Raw genomic sequence first — 27,099 nt, forward strand, 5'->3', positions numbered from 1 at the left:
GATAGTCTAGAAAAGTTCGTAAAGCGCGGGTTTTCAATCACTCGAGGTATGAACAGCCAATCAGATAACTATTATTCAAAGTAGTTCAGGGCAATTATCCAATAAGTGATGCTTATGGGAGGAGTCGATGGGAAGGCTGTTTTTTCTTCTTCTTCGTGTGAATTTCTGGCAGACTAGACGCTGTGTTGCATATTGCTGCCTTTCTCAGGTCGGAGTGCGAATTGCACATTTTGGTCAACAAAAATGGAAAAGGGGAATGGGAAAATCCTAAATTGCACCATCATCTAAGCCTACACTATCCTGAAAAACCCACCCCCCCATACTACTACTTTGGCCCTAAACGATCCTACACCAAGCCATCGGCCTGGGAGGATGGAACCCCTATTTTCAAAACTTCCTGTAGCCATTCTGCACTAAAAATCTCTCACACCTAAATATTTATCTGCTATCACATCTATCTTCTGTGATTTCCACTCCATCAGTGCAGTGCAATTGATCACCATCGCTATAAACGCAAGAAATCCAACCTTACTAAAACTCATCTGCTTTGCACCTCTCTCTTCAGGCCTACTCACTGGGGGGCTCCCAGTCGAATCACTCATTTGACCTCACTCATCCAACCACTCGGGTCATGTGACAGTGTTGATGCCCATTCTGTGTTCTTTTTTTTATTTTCTTCACTGCCTCAGCATAGGACACTTTTTGCCCCATTCCAACTCTGACAATCTCAACATGTCTCTCTCTAACCTGGCCATATCAGTTAGAAACTCTGTGTAAAAGCTCAACAAGACAGACAGGGTATTCTCAGTCTCGGCATTGGCACAGGGTGTACATCTCACCAAATGGCCGGCATCACAAACACTAGGAATATTATTTTTCATTTGATCCACCTCTACATTCAACACTACCCCACTGATCACCCCTTTGAGCGGTGCCCTGCTCCAGAAAGCAAAGCACGGTACAGGTTGAGGCCCGAGACGCGTGACGCAACGCGCTCGCTTCCTCTGGGTGGAGGATGCACAAAAATCTAAATAATTCCACTTCTCAAAACTTTCAGAGATTTAACCATTCCAAGTGTGTCCTTTACCCAGCCTGGCACAACGTATGGGTCTGCCAAAAAGCAGGAATCTACTCTTTCCAAACATGTCACTCCTACCATCCAAATTAATCTCCGTAGGATTCTCAGGGAAAACGTTGGAAGTCTCCACTACACCTCTCGCCACAAGTAGACCCACTTCATCCTTGTCTGGCTCAACTTCAGAGAGCTCAGAGTACTCAGGAGAAGAAGGTATGTACTCAGGAGACGAAGGTATGTACTCAGGAGAAGAAGGTATGTACTCAGGAGACGAAGGTATGTACTCAGGAGACGAAGGTATGTACTCAGGAGATGAAGGTATGTACTCAGGAGACGAAGGTATGTACTCAGGAGACGAAGGTATGTACTCAGTAGACGAAGGTATGTTCTCAGGAGACAAAGGTATGTACTGAGAAGGTACTCCCGTCAGATGATAAAAAAATTTTTGGGGGGGGGGGGGGGGGCATCAAGGAAAATGCTATGTCTGGCACAAACCCAACTCTGATCACCCCGAAAACGTCATCCCCACAGTGAAGCATGGTGGTGGCAGTGTAACAGTATAACTTTTGACCGTCCCCTCGCCCATACCCGGGCGTGAACCAGGGACCCTCTGCACACATCAACAACAGTCACCCACAAAGCATCGTTACCCATCGCTCCACAAAATCCGTGCAAGGGGAACCACTACTTCAAGGTCTTCAGAGCAAGTGACGTCACCGATTGAAATGCTATTTAGCGCGCACCACCGCTAACTAGCTAGCTATTTCACATCCGTTACACTCACCCCCCTTTTGACCTCCTCCTTTTCCGCAGCAACCAGTGATCCGGGTCAACAGCATCAATGTAACAGTATAACTTTATACCGTCCCCTCGCCCATACCCAGGCGCGAACCAGGGACCCTCTGCACACATCAACAACAGTCACCCACATCAAGTGACGTCACCGATTGAAACGCTATTTAGCGTGCACCACCGCTAACTAGCTAGCTATTTCACATCCGTTACAGCAGCATCATGCTGTGGGGATGTTTTTCATTGGCAGGGACTGTGAAACTGGTCAGAATTGAAGGAATGATGGATGGTGCTAAATACAGGGAAATTCTTAAAGGAAACCTGTTTCAGTCTTCCAGAGATTTGAGACTGGGACAGAGGTTCACCTTCCAGCAGGAAAGTGACCCAAAGCATACTGCTAAAGCAACACTCTTGTGGTTTAAGGGGAAACATTTAAATGTCTTGGAATGGCCTAGTCAAAGCCCAGACCTCAATCCAATTGAGAATCTGTGGTATGACTTAAATATTGCTGTACACCAGCGGAACCCATCCAACTTGAAGGAGCTGGTGCAGTTTTGCCTTGAAGAGTGGGCAACAATCCCAGTGGCTAGATGTGCCAAGCTTATAGAGACATACCCCAAGAGACTTGCAGCTGTAATTGCTGCAAAAGGTGGGGGTGAATAGGGGGGGGTGAATAGTTTTGCACCCCCAAGTTGTTGTTTTTTGTTTTTTTCTTGTTTGTTTCACAATAAAAATGATTTTGCATCTTCAAAGTGGTAAACATGTTGTGTAAATCAAATGATACAACCCCCCCCAAAATCCATTTTAATTCCAGATTGTAAGGCAACAAAATAGGGAAAATGCCATGGGGTTGAATACTTTTGCAAGCCACTGTACTTGGTTTTCAAATAGAGAAATCTAGAAATCTTTTTGTTTTCACGTTCTGCTGGTAAAAGCTACATAATGAAATTGGTAGGCTACATCCACAACTTTAGAGGGACAGTTTTCCAATGACGTCCTCAATTCTATTCTGACTTTTCATTTCACAAATGTTTGTTTCTTCGTATTGGAACCTGGTCTATGCCTTCCTTTTTAAAACTACATATTTTCAATACTTCTAGATATGAGGTGTTTCTGCACAGAGAATACAATCGTTCACACTGGATATTTATTTATATACAGTATGTACAAATTAACAACAACAACTACATCAATTAAGGAGTCTTTACTGAACTCTCAACCTCTAACATAATGTCATTATACCATTTTACATTTGAACAGACATTGTATTCAGTTTGACAAAGGGTAGAATATACATCATATACATCAGTTTAACTTGGATGAAATGAAAATATATCGGCATGTGCAATGAGGGCACTAGATATAGCATCCGGTAATACTGCTTACACCAACGGTAGACCTATGTACATGCCTGCAATATCTGTTAGCAGAAGAGTATGCATTGTTAGAGAGAAATGGGGAGATACTATGAAAGTACTATCATAATAATACTGTGTTCTTCTGCATTCATTGACAAAAATATATATAATCAGTTAACAGTCATTACACATGTCGTTTTGAAATATTCAATCCAACACAACCCTGTTGGTAATTTAACATCACAATGGGGGGGAAAAAGTTTAAAAACCACAAGATGTCAGCATGTATCGAAACAGTTAATTATCACTACAACAATGCAAGGTTAGGTAAGCACTTAGGTTGTAGGATAGGAGGGGCTCAGCCAGCACTGACCGTCATGGACAAATCATTTGTCGATGTCCATCACTTTGAGGACAGCAACACAGTCCTCTGTCCAAGAGTTTGTCCTCATGAATGTCCCGTTTATCCTACAAAGGCTTCTACACAGAATGCGGGACAGCTGGGTGTACCATAAGGGATTTGCACATCAGATTCAGTGGAGGCTGGTGAGGGGAGAACGGCTCATAATAACGGCTGGAATGGAGTAAATGGAATGGTATCAAAAACATGGTTTTCATGTGTTTGATACACTTCTATTCTATCCATTACAGTCTATTTCAGCCATTATTATGAGCCGTCCTCACCTCAGCAGCCTCAACTGATTCAGGTGATCTTAGTCTGACTTGATTGCTATCTTGATAACGGCTGGGTAGTTCGGCAGGTTTGAGCTGCACTGAAGTGGAGTGGATGAGCTGTGTGGCATGCATGCTTTGTCAAGCAGAGCTCTCAGTTAACGACACTGACTACTGGTTGATCTTTATTCGGGCGTGGCAGGACGAGGAACTGCGTAGAACTCACACACACACACACACAAACAGGGTTGGGCACACAATGACTGGAGGTGCCACTGATGAGAGCTGGTCCAGATTAGTCACAGTTCTGAAGAATGGCTCCATCCTAATGTGCTTGTTGGAAGTCCTTCTTCCTGTGGGGTTGGTTTCCCAAGACGTGGTCAATCTCTGTGGCAATGCCTGCTGTCATCTTTGGAATGACCTAGAATACATGAAGAAGAGAAACAATACCATTGATTCAGTCAGTTGTTATGTTGGTAGTAGTAGTTAGTTAGTAACTACACCACAATAGGCATCCATAATTGTAAATAAACAGTGTAGGCATAGACTAGAGAAGGGGAGCTGTATGAGTGCTCAGAAATCGTTGTCAGTGTCCCAAATTGATGCCTAAACCTTGCACCCTTAGCCTCGCCAGCCAGCCTGATCTGTGGACAATCTATCATGGTCCAAACACACCAAGACAGTTGTGAAGACTATCATTAAATGTGAAGACTGTTCATTTATCAAATCAATTCTCTGTCATTTAATTACGTGATTAAACTAATCGTGTAACTTTAATTAACTAGGAAGCCGGGGCACAACGAGAAAATGTTGTGTTTATTTCACGAATATAACTCTTCAGATATTTTCCCTCACTTATTAATGTATTATGACCTCATCAGGCATATTCTGAATGTCGAAAACCCTTGGATATCTGCACGAACCCCGACACAGATCACGAATCAGCGATATACAAATTGGCTTAATTATTTATTTACTAACTAACTTAATCAATCACAGAATTACTTAAACACACACATAGGTCAGACATTGGTTACTGACATGATAGAAATGTCCCTAGTGGGCTGATATAATGGCTTGGTAGACAAAGGAAAGGGGGTGGGGACAGTTCGAGAGCGGGAAACAGTTGATAACTATACTTATGAAATGCTAATACTTTTAACATGAACAGCCCCTCATTCGAAAATAAATAGCAGTTTACATATTTACATATGTATGCCTTTGTTGTCCCTCTCTGATCACCGGTCTGTCTGCTGGATAGTCAGACGACAGAAAGCCTCTGGTTTGTCCACCAGAGATCAAAGTCTGTTGTAGTTGTTATAATGGATACTTCAGAGTGCCATTCAGAAATGTTCTTAAATCGGGTACATTTAACAGACTAAAGTATTTAAACAGCTGCAGCCTGAATAATTGGTTTTAAGTTTGTAGATTTCTTCACCATTTCAGCATGGGAATGACCTCCACGTTCTCTCGTCTTGTGCTTTGGTAGAGTTGTAGTTTGAACCACTTCACACACCAGCTTCACCTAGCATGTTTTGGTCTATAGAGTGATAGCCATTCCAACGGGGGGGACATCGGTCCCGGCCTTATCGACAATAGCAAGATCAGGGAGGCTCACGAGGCTACTGCATCTAAGATGATTTAATAGGTACTGTATAAGACATATGGTGTAACTTCCACCTAGCTTATCAGTGAGCAAGTGGAGCTACTACCATATTGCGTACACCTGTCAAATCCTCTTAGATCTCCACACGTAGTACATAGGGCACAGGCACAGGAGGCTGCTGTTCGGAGGACGGCTCATAATAATGTTTGCAATGGAACAAAATGGAATGGCATCAAACACCTGGAAACCACTAAGTTAAGTATCTTCAGACTAAACACCTCCCTCTGAAACTGGATCCTGGACTTCCTGATGGCCGCCTCCAGGTGGTAAGGGTAGGCAACAACACGTCTGCCACGCTGATCCTAAAAACTGGGGCCCCACAGGGGTGTGTACTTAGTCCACACCTGTACTCCCTGTTCACCCACGACTGCGTGGCCAAACACGACTCCAACACCATCATTAAGTTTGCAGACACAACAATCACCGACAACGATGAGATAGCCTGTAGGGAGGAGGTCAGAGAACTGGAAGTGTGGTGCCAGAACAACAACCTCTCCCTCAACGTGAGTAAGACAAAGGAGCTGATCATGGACAACAGGAAAAGGCGGGCCAAACAGGCCCCCCATTAACATCAACGGGGGCTGATAGTGGAGCGGGTAGAGAGTTTCAAGTTCCTTGGTGTCCACATCACCAACGTTCTATCATGGTCCAAATACACCAAGACAGTTGTGAAGAGGGCACGACAAAACCTTTCCCCCCTCAGGAGACTGAAAAGATTTGGCATGGGTCCCCAGATCCTCAAAAGGTTCTACAGCTGCACCATCGAGAGCATCCTGACCAGTTCCATCACAGCCTGGTATGGCAACTACTCTGTATCTGACCGTAAGGCGCTACAGAGGGTTGTGCGTACGGCCCAGTATATCACTGGGGCCAAGCTTACTGCCATCCATGACCTATATAATAGGCGGTGTCAGAGGAAAGCCCATAAAATTGTCAGAGACTCCAGTCACCCAAGTCATAGACTGTTTTCTCTGCTACCGCACGGCAAGCGGTACCGGAGCGTCAAGTCTAGGACCAAAAGGCTCCTTAACAGCTTCTAACCCCCCAAGCCATAAGACTGCTGAACAATTAATCAAATGGCCACTGAACTATTACATTGACCCCCTCCCCTCCTCCATTTGTTTTGTACACTGCTGCTACTCACTGTTTATTATCTATGCATAGTCACTTCACCCCTACCTACATGTACAAATTACCTCTAACATGTACCCCCGCACACTGACTCGGTACCGGTACCCCCTGTATATAACCTCCACACTGACTCGGTACCGGTACCCCCTGTATATAACCTCCACACTGACTCGGTACCGGTACCCCCTGTATATAGCCTCCACACTGACTCGGTACCAGTACCCCCTGTATATAACCTCCACACTGACTCGGTACCGGTAACCCCTGTATATAGCCTCCACACTGACTCAGTACCAGTACCCCCTGTATATAACCTCCACATTGACTCGGTACCGGTAACCCCTGTATATAACCTCCACACTGACTCAGTAAAGGTACCCCCTGTATATAACCTCCACACTGACTCGGTACCGGTAGCCCCTGTATATAACCTCCACACTGACTCGGTACCGGTACCCCTGTATATAACCTCGTTATTGTTGTTTTATTGTGTTACTTTTTATTATTTTTTACTTTAGTTTATTTGGTAAATATTTTCTTAACTCTTCTTGAACTTTACTGTTGGTTAAGGCCTTGTAAGTAAGAATTTCACGGTAAGGTCTACACTTGTTGTATTCGGCGCATTTGACAAATAAAGTTTGATTTGATTTGATTTATGTTTTTGTTAACATTCCACCTATTCCGCTGCAGCCATTAACATGAGCCCATTCTCCCCAATTAAGCTGCCACCAACCTCCTGTGGGCATAGAGTCTCAGGGTCGATTTTGCATTAGGCCTAAAACAGCTTAAAATGTATTCTTCAAGGTAGTCCTTCTTCCCTTAATGAAAAAAGTAAACTATATGAGAGAAGCTCCTTACCTCCATGGCCCTCAGATTCTCTGCAAGCTGGATGGGGTTGGATGTTCCTAGCAGCACTGAGCTCACTCCTTCATTTCTCAGACACCAAGCTGCAGAGAGAGAGAAGGGGAGGTAACAGGGTTGAGTTCATCAGGGCATGCAACAGAAAACATTTTGCAATGGAAAAAGAAAATGTAAGTTTGTTATTGGACAAGTCCCTTATGGAGGTAGTCCCTCCATTACTCATAAAGGGTTGTCTTCCACATCCAGCATTGTTATTTGTCTATTTTTTGGGGTACCTTTGTTTTACCAGGTTAGTCTCATTGAGATGAACAATCTCTTAAAATACCTGGCCAAAATAGCAGCACACAAAGTTGCAGACACATTCATAACATAAAACACAAAGCACTACAGTTTAAAAAATAGACATTTACACATTGAACAGCAGGATGGTTTGGGAAAGTGTGGTGCAACTAGGGTTCAAAACATTGACAGCCCCACCATTTCATTTGGCATCATAGTGTGTAACCCTTCTTTAAAATAAATTATAGGGACGAGCTCCTGTAATTTCAGCACCCTTTGAAGCTCGTTCCATGCGTGTGATTGGGCTCCCGAGTGGCGCAGTGGTCTAAGGCACTGCATATCAGTGCTAGAGGTATTGCTACAGACCCTGGTTTGATTCCAGGCTGTATCACAACTGGCCATGTTTGGGAGTCACATTGGGCGGTGCACAATTGGTCCAGCATTGTTTGGCTGGGGTAAGGCACTGCATATCAGTGCTAGAAGTATTGCTACAGACCTTACTTTTTATAATTTTTTACTTTAGTTTATTTGGTAAATATTTTCTTAACTCTTCGTGAACTTTACTGTTGGTTAAGGCCTTGTAAGTAAGAATTTCACGGTAAGGTCTACACTTGTTGTATTCGGCGCATGTGACAAATAAAGTTTGATTTGATTTGTTTGATGTTTTTTGTTATCATTCCACCTATTCCGCCCTACCTATTGCTACAGATCATTGTAAATACGAATTTGATCATAACTCACTTGTTCAGTTAAATAGAATTTAAAAAAATGAAGTAAGGGGTAGAGAACTGGAAAGCTTTTTTCTCTACGGGCCTTAGGCACAATCAAGTGAACGCAGGGCCTTAGGCACAATCAAGTGAACGCAGGGCCTTAGGCACAATCAAGTGAACGCAGGGCCTTAGGCACAATCAAGTGAACGCAGGGCCTTAGGCACAATCAAGTGAACGCAGGGCCTTAGGCACAATCAAGTGAACGCAGGGCCTTAGGCACAATCAAGTGAACGCAGGGCCTTAGGCACAATCAAGTGAACGCAGGGCCTTAGGCACAATCAAGTGAACGCAGGCGATAGTTTTAATTTGTCTACTGGACAATGTAGTTACACAAGTTAAATGGGAGCCGTCTCAATATGGCCTTCTGAATAAAACCTACCAATGATTTAATCTCCGAAGAGCTAAGGAATACCAGCCCACTCTCATGTAAAGGTTACAGTGATGTGTGAGGGCTTTGGTACACAGGTTCCAGCATATGTAATGATGCCACAGGGGCATACATGTACAATATATCACCAAAATCAATTACAGGCACTAAAGTAGTGGAAACAAGCCACTTTCTCTCTTGGAAAAAAAACAGGACTTGTTGCTAAAATAAAAACGCTATTTGAGCCTAAGCTTTGTGAAAACCATCAACTTTGTCTTTTCAGCATTTGTGTTACTGATATCTTACCGATAGCTAATTGTGGCAGAGTGCAGCCCAGCTTTTCAGAGATGGTAGTGAGCTCCTTCAGCTTGGCCTGTTGTTTCCTCCCTTCTTCGCTCACTATCTTATCCTTTAACCAGGCGTACGGCTGGAAGAGAGGAAGAAGACCAGTCTTAGACACCACCTGAGGAACAAGCTGACATTCATAAATCCCCTCAGATGTTGTTGGGACAAGCAGATACGAGCAGTACCTTCATGGAGGCCCTGGAGCATTCTGGGATGCCATTCTCATACTTCCCAGTGATGATTCCACAGGCTAGAGGTGACCAGGAGACCACACCCACACCTGCAATGGCACATGGGAGTTAGGTCACATGACAGGCAGGGTAATCATCAGATTATCATGGTACTGAAGGACAAAAGTATCAAGAGTTTACCTTTTGCAGTTTGGAATATTGACTCAGCTCGACATCAGACCACTTTTGACAAACTTTGAATTTTGGGGTGAACTACTACTGCACAGTCTGTTACCATTCTGATCCTGGTTGTGCATTTCAATGGCGTTTATAGGACACTTGAATGCAGTCCCAAAGTGTGACAAATCTAAAAAGTTTGTGTGAGATGGTGTTACTATTACACCTGCCTATCTTATGGTAGAGTTCAGGTAGCTGTGTCTCCACCTTGTCCCTCTGGAAGAAGTGGTACTCAGCCTGCTCACACACCGGAGGGATCAGGTTAAACTGCCGCGCAACCGAGTACGCTTCCTGAAAACAAATTGAGAGGAGAAGGGAAGAGGGGCAGAACCAAGGTGAGAACAATGCTGACTCTGGTCTGACATTAACATGAAAAGGTGAACAAACTTCCATATCTTCAAAGGTATTGATATTCCAAGACAGCACCTGAACTTTTCAGACTTCATTCTCCTTTTCAACCACTATAATGTCTGTTTACTCTCTAATGTCAGACTCCAAAAGCATTTATATCCCAAGCATGCTACAGTGAATTATGTGGACACATCGTGCAGGTCTACACACTGCTGAAGAGAATATGAAGTTGACGTATTGTGAAGTTGTGAGAGAATTTGCCTACTTACCATAATCTCCATGGCAGACCATCGTGATGTCCCCCAGTACATGGACATGCCATTGTTGATCAAATGGGTCATCGCCCTCACAATCTCTGCAGAGACAAAAACATTAAAAACCTGCTAGCTACGGGAGGGTTACGGGAGGGATACAGGAGGGATATGGGAGGGACAGAGGGGGTGTAGGTGTAGGTTGCTGTTTCCCACATTCTGGAAGAAGGGAGTCAAGAGAGTTCTAAAGAAACCTTCCACAACCTTAAAATACAACCTTATATGATTGGTCCATTCATCTGTACATTCCACAACCTTAAAATACAACCTTATATGATTGGTCCATTCATCTGTACATTCCACAACCTTAAAATACAACCTTATATGATTGGTCCATTCATCTATACATTCCACAACCTTAAAATACAACCTTATATGATTGGTCCATTCATCTGTACATGGAAGGTTGTGTTTTGAGTGGAACGTCCCTTCTCACCGATGAAACCTGATATGATGAAGATACTCTAACTTGTAGGAGTAGTTCTGAGACATTAGAGGGCGCCTCAGGCTCCTTCTTCTACAACCTCAGAAAGATCACTTCTCATTAGCTAGAATCCTTCATTGGTGAAACTGAAACTGACATGTCAGTTTGGGATATTAGAACAACAAAGAAGCTACCGCAAATACCAAACCCATTTATATTTAATTATTATATATATTTTTTTTATTTAACTAGGAAAGTCAGTTAAGAACAAATTCTTATTTAAAATGACATCCCACCCCCCCAGGCCAAACCCTAACTGGGACGACACTAGACCAATTGTGCGCCGCCCTATGGGACTCCCAATCACGGCCGGTTGTGATACAACCTGAAATCAAACCAGGGTCTGTAGTGATGCCTCTAGGACTGAGATGCAGTGCCATAGATCGCTGCACCACTTTAGTCATCTTTTTTCTTTCTCACAGACATTCCGAATGAAGGGACCATTTCAATTCCATCTGCATATCTGTATTGCCGCCGAGCTCCAATACCACAGCTGAGTACATCAATTAATCCATTCAGTTCAGTCTCATTGAATAATGATCGCCAAACAACCTCTCAAAAGGCTTGAGTCAGAAGCCATTTGAAAGCAAGTCTGCTGCTAAAGGGGCGAGTTAAAACAAACTATACAAACAAAAGGGAACCGGTGAAAGGATTCGTACCAAGAAACCCAGAATATATCCTCCATCCTTCCATGGCCAGTGCAGGGGAAGATTTCATATGAGATAATGTTTGCTGAGGTAATATTAATCCAAACGCCAAATGCCGCAGTGCCAGACTGAAAAGACCCAGTCAGCTGAGAGAGAGAGAGAGAGAGAGAGAGAGAGAGAGAGAGAGAGAGCAGAAGTCTCTCGTAGTGGACCTTTGTCGGTTCTGTTTGTGCCTCAGGGTATAGAGTGGTACTGCAGGGTCATGGTGATGTGGAGATACTCCCATTAATAAATATCAGCTTTCTAGTGTAAGTAATGCAAGGATACAAGGTGTCTAACCAAGAGAGACCGGAATCTCTGGAACATGTGATTCAATACCATGTACTTAATATGTCCCGCAAGGGGCAATTATACTTATACTCTTTCTTTCTCTTTTAATCCACCCTCTGCCCTTCTCTACCTCTCTCCTTTTATCTGTCTCTCTTTCTTTCTCTTTTAATCCACCCTCTGCCCTTCTCTACCTCTCTCCTTTTATCTGTCTCTCTTTCTTTCTCTTTTAATCCACCCTCTGCCCTTCTCTACCTCTCTCCTTTTATCTGTCTCTCTTTCTCTAACCAAAACAAGAATACATTGGCATGACGATAACACAGTACAACCCAACAGGCCTATATTGAAGAAAAGGAAATCACACAGAGAGTTTAGATGATAAAATGATACCCTTACAGACCTGTAGTCTAATCAACAAATTCAATTGCAACAGGATGCTGAAGGATAAAATGTAAAACAGGGAGATTAATGAAGTTGAAAGTGAGATGAACCTAGATCAGAGTGGGATAAAAAAAAAGAGTGATTCCCTTTCATGAGCAGCTCATTCTGCGAGCCTACATACAGCAGAGAGAGCCAGAGTGTGTGGGTGAAACAGGTGGGAGGTGGAGAGGAGAACATGTCAGGCGTGAACAACAATACATTTGTTCTGAGAGGGAAAGAGAGAGAGGGGGAGGAAAACACAGAAAGATAAGACTGAAAGAGATGGAGAGATTGCTGGGGGCGTGTGTTGGTCATCAAATTCTATGAATTCTTAGCCAATGGTTCACCTGAGCTTCCAAGGTAATGGTAGATTACCAATGCCTATACCCATAGCAACAGAGTAGCCTGATGTACACTCACAAAACAACACTTCATATGCCCTCTTTCACAACAGTGCCCTTTTCAGTGGCCTGCCCTAAGGCTCAAAAGTTCCAGCAAGTCATTACTTTCCAACCCCAGGCCTGGCTGGGGTATATCTCATGTTAACGGATTGCTTGCTGTGTACACTGTGGGCAGAGGGCAGACAAATATTGGTATTTAGCAAAAACAGAAGGATGAGTGGGTTTGAGGTGTGTGTATTTAATTTGTTTGTTTGTCTCTGTGTGTGAATCTGTGTGTTTGAGCATGTGTGTGTGTTTGCGTGTGTGTGTTTGCCTGTGCCTGTATGTGTGAGTTTGTTTGCTTGTTTGCTGTCTAACACACCACTGATAAACACTGTGCTGTGTTTATGGCACGTTGTATAATGATTGGAAACAGGCGCAATAATACGAAAATAGTTTTTTTTATGACACTACCCAAAATAGCGTACGCCATGAACATGACGGGGACGAAGCTCCAAAACAAACACACACACACATATATATATGTAACCCAAACAAAGAGCAAGATCTAAACCTCTAATAAATACACAGGACGAGACCCGCAACAACAATACACGGGACGAGACCCGTAACAACAATACACGGGACGAGACCCATTACAACAATACACGGGACGAGACCCATTACAACAATACACGGGACGAGACCCGTTACAACAATACACGGGACGAGACCCGTTACAACAACACACGGGACGAGACCCGTAACAACAATACACGGGACGAGACCCATTACAACAATACACGGGACGAGACCCGTAACAACAATACACGGGACGAGACCCGCAACAACAATACACGGGACGAGACCCGTAACAACAATACACGGGACGAGACCCGTTAAAAAAATACACGGGACGAGACCCGTTACAACAATACACGGGACGAGACCCGCAACAACAATACACGGGACGAGACCCGTTAAAACAATACACGGGACGAGACCCGTTACAACAATACACGGGACGAGACCCGTAACAACAATACACGGGACGAGACCCGTTACAACAATACACGGGACGAAACCCGTAACAACAATACACGGGACGAGACCCGTAGCAACAAGTACACACTAACACGGTAACACACAAGGCGATAGAACAGAGCACAGGTACTCACAAGACCAATGGACATGGAACAATAATCAACAAGGACCATGGAGAACAGAGGGCACATATCTACACATACTAATCAGGGGGAATGGGAACCAGGTGTGCGTAATGAGAGAAGACAGTCCGGGGTTGGTGGTAATGATCCAGTTCAGTGACGCCTAGAAGGGAATGAGCAGCAGTACCGGGGGAATCTGTGACAGTTTAAGCCTTATCCTTCCACGCAGGTGTTTGTGAACAGAGCGAGAGGCCTGTCCTTGAGATTCCTACTGCAGTAAGCCATCACAATAAAGCTGGGATGAGACAGGGACTGAGGCATCTATCCTGCCTGGCAGCTTCTGTGGCTTATAGGAGGACAAACCAAGGACAGACACCTCACTCCAGGCACTTGTGGACACATTTGTCTCTCTTTCTTTATCTTGGAACCCACCCACTACCCTTCTTTCTACCTCTTTCTATCTATCTCAACCTCTCTCCCTCTCATCTCTCTCTCTGAATGACTCCACCCTCTACCTTTCTTTCTATCTCAAACTCTCTCCCTCTCATCTCTCTCTCTGAATGACTCCACCCTCTACCCTTCTTTCTACCTCTTTCTATCTATCTCAACCTCTTTCCCTCTCACCTCTCTCTCTGAATGACTCCACCCTCTACCTTTCTTTCTATCTCAACCTCTCTCCCCCTCACCTCTCTCTCTGAATGACTCCACCCTCTACCCTTCTTTCTATCTCAACCTCTCTCCCTCTCATCTCTCTCTCTGAATGACTCCACCCTCTACCTTTCTTTCTATCTCAACCTCTCTCCCCCTCACCTCTCTCTCTGAATGACTAAGCCAGGGCAGACAGATACAGGAATATAGATACAGAGGCTCCATACACAGTGTTGTGAATTCATTGGATCTGTTTAGAGGACTGAAAATATGGTTTTATTTGTGCTGCTGAGGGAGGGACGGAGGGAGGGATGGATGGATAAAAACCCTGTTTATGCTTCTTTTGATGAGTCAACCTGTCTGCCTGTCAACCTGTTAACCTATCTGCCTGTCAACCTGTTAACCTATCTACCTGTCAACCTATCTGCCTGTCAACCTATCTGCCTGTCAGCCTGTCTGACTGTCTTTTCATCTTTATCTGTTTGTGTTTCCATTTGTGGCCCTGTTAATATTGTGTTAATACTGTCTTAAACTCATAGGTGCACGAAGAGAGATCCGTGGAAACACATATAGTTGATCTCTTACTAGACTACCAGTTCCATAGTGATACATACTACAGGAGTAGCGTACTGTGCAGGAGGCTGTTGCTATCCTCATGATGAAGGCTGTGATGCTGAAACACACTGGTTTTTAAATAACAACAAAGCATTTTCTATTGGTCTTCCAACAGTAGCTGAACATTTCTCCCACGTCTGATCTATCACTGCAGACTTCTTTGTCCAGTCCAGTTCTTCAACATTCGCAATGTATCACTCGGACCATGCTATTGGCAGTGTCCGAGGGGTTTGTGGCAGGTTTGGTATTAATGACGTGTGTTGCCCTTTGACCCCGCTCTGCCTACTGTAGATGTATATATATCTATATATATGTAGATGTATATATGTAGATGTACAGTGGGGCAAAAAAGTATTTAGTCAGCCACCAATTGTGCAAGTTCTCCCACTTAAAAAGATGAGAGAGGCCTGTAATTTTCATCATAGGTACACTTCAACTATGACAGACAAAATGAGAAAAAATTCCAGAAAATCACATTGTAGGATTTTTAATGAATTTATTTGCAAATTGTGGTGGAAAATAAGTATTGTATATCTGTATATATATATGTGTATATATATGTAGATGTATATGTATATATATGTGTATATATATGTAGATGTATCTGTATATATATGTGTATATATATGTAGATGTATATGTATATATATGTGTATATATATGTAGATGTATATGTATATATATATGTGTATATATATGTAGATGTATATGTATATATATATGTGTATATATATGTAGATGTATATGTATATATATGTGTATATATATGTAGATGTATATGTATATATATGTGTGTATATATATGTAGATGTATATGTATATATATGTGTATATATATATGTAGATGTATATGTGTATATATGTGTATATATATGTAGATGTATATGTGTATATATATGTGTATATATATGTAGATGTATATGTGTATATATATGTGTATATATATGTAGATGTATATGTATATATATGTGTATATATATGTAGATGTATATGTATATATATGTGTATATATATGTAGATGTATATGTATATATATATGTGTATATATATGTAGATGTATATGTATATATATTTGTATATATATATGTAGATGTATATGTATATATATATGTGTGTATATATGTAGATGTATATGTATATATATGTGTATATATATGTATATGTATATATATGTGTATATATATTTGTAGATGTATATGTTATATGGAAGAGAAGAATAGAAGAGTGAAAGAAAGGAGGAGAGAATGATAGTAACAAAAATATACTTTTTACGAATGACCTCACTTAGCCATCCCCCAGGGGGACGTGAGTAGTCACACGCGCGCGCGCACGCACGCACGCACGCACGCACGCACGCACGCACGCACGCACACACACACACACTGGCACAGACATATAAATACAATAACAATTAGAAAATAAATAGATTCACTGAAAATAAATCAGCACATTCCCCCCTGAATAATATCACCCATGGGGATTTCATTAGGCACACAGAAATCTCTCACAATCTCATGTAATTATTCGCTGCTAACAACAACTCGAGCCTCCTGTACCATATATAGAACGAAGCTCTTGTTAAAGCTCAGAAGAACCCCCACTAATATTGACCAATCTACAGAAAACCTGAGTGTTATCTCCTAAAAGGAATTAAGAGTCATGTTAACCTGTTTCATGTGTTGGGAGGGGAGGCCAGTGTGTAGATAGTGGGTTAACCTGTTTCATGTGTTGGGAGGGGAGGCCAGTGTGTAGATAGTGGGTTAACCTGTTTCATGTGATTTACAGTAATCCTGTGGATTTTATGGGGGAATCACCTTGTCTTGCTTCAACAGCTGATTAAGGAGACAGACCTTCTATATGGTGATTGATGACAGCAATTTACTTTAATGTAGTGATGAATATCACATGATGTACAACCATGATACATGTAGTGATTCAGTCACTGTGTTAGTATTGAAAGGCAGTGATAATCTAGTGATTCAGTCACTGTGTTAGTTCTGGAAGGCAGTGATAATCTAGTGATTCAGTCACTGTGTTAGTTCTGGAAGGCAGTGATAATCTAGTGATTCAGTCACTGTGTTAGTTCTGGAAGGCAGTGATAATCTAGTGATTCAGTCACTGTGTTAGTTCTGGAAGGCAGTGATAATCTAGTGATTCAGTCACTGTGTTAGTATTGAAAGGCAGTGATAATCTAGTGATTCAGTCACTGTGTTAGTATTGAAAGGCAGTGATAATCTAGTGATTCAGTCACTGTGTTAGTATTGAAAGGCAGTGATAATCTAGTGATTCAGTCACTGTGTTAGTATTGAAAGGCAGTGATAATCTAGTGATTCAGTCACTGTGTTAGTATTGAAAGGCAGTGATAATCTAGTGATTCAGTCACTGTGTTAGTTCTGGAAGGCAGTGATAATCTAGTGATTCAGTCACTGTGTTAGTTCTGGAAGGCAGTGATAATCTAGTGATTCAGTCACTGTGTTAGTTCTGGAAGGCAGTGATAATCTAGTGATTCAGTCACTGTGTTAGTATTGAAAGGCAGTGATAATCTAGTGATTCAGTCACTGTGTTAGTATTGAAAGGCAGTGATAATCTAGTGATTCAGTCACTGTGTTAGTATTGAAAGGCAGTGATAATCTAGTGATTCAGTCACTGTGTTAGTATTGAAAGGCAGTGATAATCTAGTGATTCAGTCACTGTGTTAGTATTGAAAGGCAGTGATAATCTAGTGATTCAGTCACTGTGTTAGTATTGAAAGGCAGTGATAATCTAGTGATTCAGTCACTGTGTTAGTATTGAAAGGCAGTGATAATCTAGTGATTCAGTCACTGTGTTAGTTCTGGAAGGCAGTGATAATCTAGTGATTCAGTCAATGTGTTAGTTCTGGAAGGCAGTGATAATCTAGTGATTCAGTCACTGTGTTAGTATTGAAAGGCAGTGATAATCTAGTGATTCAGTCACTGTGTTAGTATTGAAAGGCAGTGATAATCTAGTGATTCAGTCAATGTGTTAGTTCTGGAAGGCAGTGATAATCTAGTGATTCAGTCATTGTGTTAGTATTGAAAGGCAGTGATAATCTAGTGATTCAGTCACTGTGTTAGTATTGAAAGGCAGTGATAATATGGCCTATGGTATCACAGCTGGGGGTGTGTGCGAGAGAAAATATGTGTGGGCGTCTGTCTGTCTTTCCGTCTGTCCTCTCACCGCCCTGCTCACCTATCCTTCCATGTCTGTCTCTCAATCAGCCAATCTATGAGTATTGTATCTGGTATGGTGTGGGTACAGCTGATGAGACAGCATTGTCTGGTGTTGGCTGTAGGGCAAATACAGTCTAGCAATCTTTTTTAGAACATTTCTGCCGTAGGGCCCGTCTCACAATCATCAGCAACTCTGGGTGACAGGCTCATGCTGTGTACTGTAAGTATGACAGATTGGTCTGGCCCCCTGGTGGCTTGTTTGGGGCGGAGGGAGAGAGAAGGATCAGAGCATAGACAGAACAGTAGGTTCACTCCAAGAAAGAGAAGGGGGTTATAGAGAGATGTAGTCAATGTGGAATCCCTAGCTAGTTAACTGTGTGATCCACTCGGACAGACAGACATGGAGTGTGTGTACATGCCTGTGTTTGTTTGCTTGTGCATGTGAATGTCTGTGTGTGCAAGCAAAACAAAATGAGTGCCAAAGTAAACCAACCACAATTACCATCCATCACTCCATCCCTGCCAGTCTAAGCCCCCACTCCATCCCTGCCAGTCTCAGCCCCCACTCCCATCCCTGCCAGTCTCAGCCCCCACTCCATCTCTGCCAGTCTCAGCCCCCACTCCATCCCTGCCAGTCTCAGACCACACTCTATCCCTGCCAGTCTCAGACCCCACTCCATCCCTGCCAGTCTCAGCCCCTACTCCATCCCTGTCAGTCTCAGACTCCACTCCATCCCTGCCAGTCTCAGCCCCCACTCCATCCCTGCCAGTCTCAGCCCCCACTCCATCCCTGCCAGTCTCAGACCCCACTCCATCTCTGCCAGTCTCAGACCCCACTCCATCTCTGCCAGGTCACTCACCCTCCATGGGAGTGTTGCAGTCGGGCCGGTTTGCAAACACAACATCCACGTACTCCAGCTGCATCCTCTGTAGGGAGCTCCTCAGACCTGGGGACAGAGAGAGGGAGAGGGAGGGGGGTGGGTGGAAAGAGAGGGAGGGTGGGTGGAAGGAGGGAGAGGGAGGAGGGTGGGTGGAAGGAGGGAGAGGGAGGAGGGTGGGTGGAAAGAGGGAGAGGGAGGGAGGTGGGTGGAAAGCGGGAGAGGGAGGAGGGGGGTGGAAAGAGAGAGAGGGGGAGTGTGGTGGAAAGAGAGAGAGGGAGAGTGTGGTGGGGAGAGAGAGAGGGGGAGTGTGGTGGGGTGAGAGAGGGGGAGTGTGGTGGGGAGAGAGAGAGGGGGAGTGTGGTGGGAGGAGAGAGAGAGGGGGAGTGTGGTGGGGAGAGGGGGTGAGAGATAGAGGTGGAGTGTGGTGGGGAGAGAGAGGGGGGGAGTGTGGTGGAAAGAGAGAGAGGGGGAGTGTGGTGGGGAGAGAGAGGGGGAGTGTGGTGGGGAGAGAGAGTGGGGGAGTGTGGTGGGAGGAGAGAGAGGGGGAGTGTGGTGGGGAGAGAGAGAGGGGGAGTGTGGTGGGGAGAGAGAGTGGGGGAGTGTGTTGGGGAGAGAGAGTGGGGGAGTGTGGTGGGGAGAGAGAGTGGGGGAGTGTGGTGGGGATAGGGAGAGGGAGAGGGAGGAGGGTGGGTGGAAAGAGGGAGAGGGAGGAGGGGGGTGGAAAGAGAGAGAGGGGGAGTGTGGTGGAAAGAGAGAGAGGGGGAGTGTGGTGGGGAGAGAGAGAGGGGGAGTGTGGTGGGGTGAGAGAGGGGGAGTGTGGTGGGGAGAGAGAGAGGGGGAGTGTGGTGGGAGGAGAGAGAGAGGGGGAGTGTGGTGGGGAGAGGGGGGAGAGATAGAGGTGGAGTGTGGTGGGGAGAGAGAGAGAGAGGGGGAGTGTGGTGGAAAGAGAGAGAGGGGGAGTGTGGTGGGGAGAGAGAGGGGGAGTGTGGTGGGGAGAGAGAGTGGGGGAGTGTGGTGGGGAGAGAGAGTGGGGGAGTGTGTTGGGGAGAGAGAGTGGGGGAGTGTGGTGGGGAGAGAGAGAGGGGGAGTGTGGTGGGGAGAGAGAGAGGGGGAGTGTGGTGGGGAGAGAGAGTGGGGGAGTGTGTTGGGGAGAGAGAGTGGGGGAGTGTGGTGGGGAGAGAGAGTGGGGGAGTGTGGTGGGGAGAGAGAGTGGGGGAGTGTGGTGGGGAGAGAGAGAGGGGGAGTGTGGTGGGGAGAGAGAGAGGGGGAGTGTGGTGGGGAAAGAGAGGGGGGGAGTGTGGTGGGGAGAGAGAGTGGGGGAGTGTGTTGGGGAGAGAGAGTGGGGGAGTGTGGTGGGGAGAGAGAGAGGGGGAGTGTGGTGGGGAGAGAGAGAGGGGGAGTGTGGTGGGGAGAGAGAGAGGGGGAGTGTGGTGGGGACAGAGAGAGGGGGAGTGTGGTGGGGAGAGAGAGAGGGGGAGTGTGGTGGGGAGAGAGAGAGGGGGAGTGTGGTGGGGAGAGAGGGGGGGAGTGTGGTGGGGAGAGAGAGAGGGGGAGAGAGAGAGGGGGAGTGTGGTGGGGAGAGAGAGTGGGGGAGTGTGGTGGGGAGAGAGAGTGGGGGAGTGTGGTGGGGAGAGAGAGAGGGGGAGTGTGGTGGGGAGAGAGAGGGGGAGTGTGGTGGGGAGAGAGAGGGGGGGTGTGGTGGGGAGAGAGAGAGAGAGAGGGGGGGAGTGTGGTGGGGAGAGAGGGGGGGGTGTGGTGGGGAGAGAGAGAGAGGGAGTGAGGTGGGGAGAGAGAGTGGGGGAGTGAGGTGGGGAGAGAGAGAGGGGGAGTGTGGTGGGGAGAGAGAGAGGGGGAGTGTGGTGGGGAGAGAGAGGGGGAGAGTGGTGGGGAGAGAGAGAGGGGGAGTGTGGTGGGGAGAGAGAAAGAAAGAAGTGGACACATGTTAGAAACCTGCGGTTACAGAAAACCACAAGCCTCAGATAAAGTGAGAGAAGTGAGAGACCTTTCCCACTCTGTCTCTATCATCCAGTCAGATAAACTGAGAGAAGTGAGAGACCTTTCCCCCTCTGTCGCTATCATCCAGTCAGATAAACTGAGAGAAGTGAGAGACCTTTCCCTCTCTGTCGCTATCATCCAGTCAGATAAACTGAGAGACCTTTCCCTCTCTGTCGCTATCATCCAGTCAGATAAACTGAGAGACCTTTCCCCCTCTGTCTCTATCATCCAGTCAGATAAAGTGAGAGAAGTGAGAGACCTTTCCCCCTCTGTCTCTATCATCCAGTCAGATAAAGTGAGAGAAGTGAGAGACCTTTCCCCCTCTGTCGCTATCATCCAGTCAGATAAAGTGAGAGAAGTGAGAGACCTTTCCCCCTCTGTCTCTATCATCCAGTCAGATAAAGTGAGAGAAGTGAGAGACCTTTCCCTCTCTGTCGCTATCATCCAGTCAGATAAACTGAGAGAAGTGAGAGACCTTTCCCTCTCTGTCGCTATCATCCAGTCAGATAAACTGAGAGACCTTTCCCTCTCTGTCGCTATCATCCAGTCAGATAAACTGAGAGACCTTTCCCCCTCTGTCGCTATCATCCAGTCAGATAAACTGAGAGAAGTGAGAGACCTTTCCCTCTCTGTCGCTATCATCCAGTCAGATAAACTGAGAGACCTTTCCCTCTCTGTCGCTATCATCCAGTCAGATAAACTGAGAGACCTTTCCCCCTCTGTCGCTATCATCCAGTCAGATAAACTGAGAGAAGTGAGAGACCTTTCCCTCTCTGTCGCTATCATCCAGTCAGATAAACTGAGAGACCTTTCCCCCTCTGTCGCTATCATCCAGTCAGATAAACTGAGAGAAGTGAGAGACCTTTCCCTCTCTGTCGCTATCATCCAGTCAGATAAAGTGAGAGACCTTTCCCTCTCTGTCGCTATCATCCAGTCAGATAAAGTGAGAGAAGTCAGAGACCTTTCCCTCTCTGTCGCTATCATCCAGTCAGATAAAGTGAGAGAAGTGAGAGACCTTTCCCCCTCTGTCTCTATCATCCAGTCAGATAAAGTGAGAGAAGTGAGAGACCTTTCCCTCTCTGTCTCTATCATCCAGTCAGATAAAAGCGTCAATCAGCAGTTGAAACAATAACAAAACGTCTCTGAGGGATGGGGCTGAAGAAACGTAACCACTCTCAAATTCATAAACAAAGCTATGGATTCAATGACCATCCATGATATAAAAATGTTTTGAGGCTATATAGTGTTTGTTTACATTGACTTTATTTACAAACATTGTATTTAAACAAGCTTGAGGTACGACAGTTAAACCAAGCTCACGAGGCATTTATAAGTTATATCTTCAAGAATCAGTATCATTACTTTATAAAACCAAAATGTATGTAGCAACTGAAGATTGTCCTTTTAAAGTTTTTCTGTTTGAATACTGAGAGGAGAAAGGGATGAGGGGGTAGAGGGATGAGGGGGTAGAGGGATGAGGGGGAGATATGAATGAGGTATTGTGAAACAGTATGTCAGCTCAGCTCCATTCATAAACACTGACAGAGTAAGAGGAAGAGAGGAGAACGAGATGAAAGGATGGAGAGGAAGAGGAGAACGAGATGAAAGGATGGAGAAGAGGAGAGGAAGAGGAGAACGAGATGAAAGGATGGAGAGGAGGAGAGGAAGAGGAGAACGAGATGAGAGGATGGAGAGGAGGAGAGGAAGAGGAGAACGAGATGAAAGGATAGAGAGGAGGAGAGGAAGTGGAGAACGAGATGCAAGGATTGAGAGGAGAGGATGGAAGACAGGAAAGACAAAGGGAGGAGGTAAAGGTGTCCCTAAGTGTGTACATCTGTGGGTTCGTAAGAGTGTAATTATGTGTATATATGTGTGTGTGTGTGTGTATACCTAAGTGTGTGTGAGATTAGTTAAAGTCTTCAGAGTTAATCCCAGGGAGTCGTTCTCTCCCCTGTCACCATCCACACATCTTAATCCCTGTCCTGTCATCTCTAGCCTGGTAATACCAAGAACACCTATTATTATACACACACACACACACACACACACACACACACACACACACACACACACACACACACACACACACACACACACACACACACACACACACACACACACACACACACACACACACACACACACACACACACACACACACACACACAGACACACACACACACACACACACACACACCTAATCTGAGCCAGCTCTGCTCTGCGTTGCAATGATTTGCACATTTCTCTGTCTCCTTTGTCTCAGCGATTAGCCACATTTAAGGCTCTGAAGTGACACACACACACACACACACACACACACACACATGACTTGCACTTTTCTCCGTCTCACTGATCAGGCGAGGAAGTGGGTGGTTGGAGAGGGGATAGAAGGAGAATAAATAACAAGCATCCTATTGGTGGATAAAGGAGGAAAACAAGTATGTCCTGTTTAAAAACTTGACAACAATACTGTCTCACTCTCAGAGCCTGTCAATCACTCTACTCTTGTCAAGAACTCCATCAATTAGTAAACAAAAATGTAAAATTACTTTTTAAAATTAGGATTCAGTCCTCTGCAATCAATCAATACATACAGTAAAACCACCAACAAACAACCACATCAACCAATGCCGTTCTAAAATGCCCTTGTCTGTCTGTCTGTCTGTCTGTCTGTCTGTCTGTCTGTCTGTCTGTCTGTCTGTCTGTCTGTCTGTCTGTCTGTCTGTCTGTCTGTCTGTCTGTCCGTCTGTCCGTCTGTCCGTCTGTCCGTCTGTCCGTCTGTCCGTCTGTCCGTCCGTCCCTCCGTCCCTCCCTCCCTCCCTCCCTCCCTCCCTCCCTCCCTCCCTCCCTCCCTCCCTCCATCCCTCCATCCCTCCATCCCTCCATCCCTCTCTCCCTCTCTCCCTCCATCCCTCTCTCCCTCTCTCCCTCTCTCCCTCTCTCTCTCCCTCCCCCTCTCTTAGTAAACATATTATTCTGTTCTTCCTTGGGGGGAAAGTTAGAAGCTGACATGAATGTTAATACTATATGAGAGTGCTGAGTCACTGCAGGAGAGGTGCAGGCACTGTGCCGTGGACAGGACGCTGTTGTGCAGGATCAGGGAATTGAATTGGGGTAGTGTGTGTATAAACACAGTGTCTGGGTGTCAGGGTGAGTTTGTTTAATCCCAGAAAAATACTAAAATAGGAGACTGGAGGAACTGAGAGGGTAAATACTAGAGGTAAGGAGAGGACAGGAGAGGAGAGGATAAGACAGAGGAGAGGAGAGGAGAGGAGAGGAGACCAAAGGAAAGGAGAGGAGAGGAGAGGAGAGGAGAGGAGAGGAGAGGAGAGGAGAGGAGAGGAGAGGAGAGAACATGACACAAAGGTATGGATACAGGGGTCCAAAGGGACTTCCAGATTTTGCTCGCCTGAAGTAGAGTATCTCATGATAAGCTGTAGACCACACTATTTGCCAAGAGAGTTTTCATATATTTTTTTTGTGGCTGTTTATTTACCACCACAGAAGGACTCTGGCACTAAGACCGCACTGAGTCAGCTGTATAAGGAAATAAGCAAAAGGGAAACCGCCACACCCAGAGGCGGTGCTCCTAGTGGCCGGGGACTTTAATGCAGGGAAACTTAAATCAGTTTTACCTCATTTCTATCAACATGTTAAATGTGCAACCAGAGGGAAAGAAATTATAGATCACCTTAACTCCACACACAGAGACGCGTACAAAGCTCTCCCTCGCCCTCCATTTAGCAAATCTGACCATAATTATATTCTCCTGATTCCTGCTTACAAGAAAAAATTAAAGCAGGAAGCACCAGAGACTGTCTATAAAAAAAGTGGGCAGATGAAGCAGATGCTAAACTACAGGACTGTTTTGCTATCACAGACTGGAATATGTTCCAGGATTCTTCTGATGACATTGAGGAAGGAGTACACCATATCAGTCACTGGCTTTATCAATAAGCGCATCGATGACGTCGTCCCCACAGTGACTGTTCGTACATAACCCAACCAGAAGCCATGGATTACAGGAAACATTTGCACTGAGCTAAAGGGTAGAGCTGCCACTTTCAAGGAGTGGGACTCTAACCCGGAAGCTTATAAGAAATCCTGCTATGCCCACAGACGAACCATCAAACAGGCAAAGTGCCAATACAGGACTAAGATTGAATCGTACTACACCGGCTCCAACGCTCGTCTTATATGGCAGAGCCTGCAAACGATTACAGACTACAAAGGAAGCACAGCCGTGAGCTGCAGTTTTTTTTATTTATTTGTATTTCTTTACTTATCTGTTGTTCACCTAATACCTAGTTTGTACTTAAAAATGTCACTGTTGGTTAGGGCTTGTAAGTAAACATCTCACCTGTTGTATTCGGCGCAGGTGACATAGAAACTTTGATTTGACCTTGAGTGCTAATGTCCATGGTCTATCATATTAGAGACTGCTTCCACAAACAAACAAACAAAAACAAACAAAGGCTTTACAAATGAACCAACTCAATCTCCCAGAGACATCCGACCCTGAGCGACATACAGGTACTTCAAAAGAGGTCAAGATCAACGGAGCGCACTGGAGAAAATGAATCACAAGGGAACTGTGGTAGAAAGAGAGGGGGGAGAACAGGAGGAAGACAGATGAAAAGGGGGGGGGGATATAGAGGTGAACTGGGGCATGGAGTTATGTGAAGGACGAGACAGTTGGAAGAGGAGGAGAGGAAATCAGACAGTTTACCTTCAATGATGTGCTTCCTGTTGAGTCCTCTCTCGGTTTCGGCTCTGGAAAATAACATAGAAGTGAATATACAGATCATTGGAGGCTGCTGAGGGGAGGACGGACAATAATAATGTCCAGAACAGAGCAAATGGAATGGCATCAAACACCTGGAAACCATGGAAACCATGTGTTTGATGTATTTAATACCATTCCACCTATTCCGCTCCAGCTATTACCACGAGCATGATCTCCCCAATGAATGTGCCACCAGCCTCCTGTGATAAACACACAGAAAAGTATACACACAAGGAGAAACTGATTAGATCAATGAACTGGTCCCACCAGCCAACAAGATGCCTACAAATAGCTGAAAAGACAAGAGACACAAATCCAGGAAAATAATCCTGCAGAAACCGGTCATGTGGATTATAATGAATGGATTTTTATTTGCGGTTGATATATTAAGTATGACATGTGAAAGTGTAAATTACTAACTAGAAGCTTTTTTAAAACTCAAATGCACAAGTTCTCCTGCAACAGGGTGATCAAATTAAGATCCTACAGTACATCTGTTCAATTTGCTCTGGGAAGCATCAGCAATGACAAAACACATTTTTGCTTCTGTCTGTCAGTGTTGCAAATACAATGCCCTGTAATCTATTGTGGATGTCTGATTCAATGACAAACTGTCAGTGCCGGTATCACATCATCTACCCATCTCTTTCCCCATAACCATCTTCCTCTTGTCCATCATCTACCCATCTCTTTCCCCATAACCATCTTACCCCTGTCCATCATCTACCCATCTCTTTCCCCATAACCATCTTCCCCCCGTCCATCATCTACCCATCCCTTTCCCCATAACCATCTTCCCCCTGTCCATCATCTACCATCTCTTTCCCCATAACCATCTTCCCCCTGTCCATCATCTACCCATCTCTTTCCCCATAACCATCTTCCCCCTGTCCATCATCTACCCATCCCTTTCCCCATAACCATCTTCCCCCTGTCCATCATCTACCATCTCTTTCCCCATAACCATCTTCCCCCTGTCCATCATCTACCCATCTCTTTCCCCATAACCATCTTCCCCCTGTCCATCATCTACCCATCTCTTTCCCCATAACCATCTTCCCCCTGTCCATCATCTACCCATCTCTTTCCCCATAACCATCTTCCCCCTGTCCATCATCTACCCATCCCTTTCCCCATAACCATCTTCCCCCTGTCCATCATCTACCCATCCCTT

The 27,099-nt window shown here is 45.0% G+C and overlaps 1 protein-coding gene across 1 annotated transcript in view; it reads right to left on the reverse strand.

Moving 5' to 3' along the window:
* Nucleotides 1-3,148: 3,148 nt before the first annotated feature.
* Nucleotides 3,149-27,099, reverse strand: part of LOC139386673 (potassium voltage-gated channel subfamily A regulatory beta subunit 1b) — a 78,652-nt gene continuing 54,701 nt past the window's right edge. The window contains exons 7-14 of the mRNA XM_071132462.1: nucleotides 25,869-25,912; nucleotides 19,124-19,210; nucleotides 10,344-10,429; nucleotides 9,894-10,014; nucleotides 9,502-9,596; nucleotides 9,278-9,398; nucleotides 7,553-7,641; nucleotides 3,149-4,318 (exon numbers count right to left, since the gene is read on the reverse strand). Of these exons, the coding sequence (XP_070988563.1) occupies nucleotides 4,223-4,318; nucleotides 7,553-7,641; nucleotides 9,278-9,398; nucleotides 9,502-9,596; nucleotides 9,894-10,014; nucleotides 10,344-10,429; nucleotides 19,124-19,210; nucleotides 25,869-25,912 (739 nt within the window). The 3' untranslated portion in view covers nucleotides 3,149-4,222. The remainder of the gene's footprint in view (nucleotides 4,319-7,552; nucleotides 7,642-9,277; nucleotides 9,399-9,501; nucleotides 9,597-9,893; nucleotides 10,015-10,343; nucleotides 10,430-19,123; nucleotides 19,211-25,868; nucleotides 25,913-27,099) is intronic.

Source organism: Oncorhynchus clarkii, chromosome 28 (assembly GCF_045791955.1).
Source record: "Oncorhynchus clarkii lewisi isolate Uvic-CL-2024 chromosome 28, UVic_Ocla_1.0, whole genome shotgun sequence".
In the NCBI taxonomy this organism is placed as follows: Eukaryota; Metazoa; Chordata; class Actinopteri; order Salmoniformes; family Salmonidae; genus Oncorhynchus; species Oncorhynchus clarkii.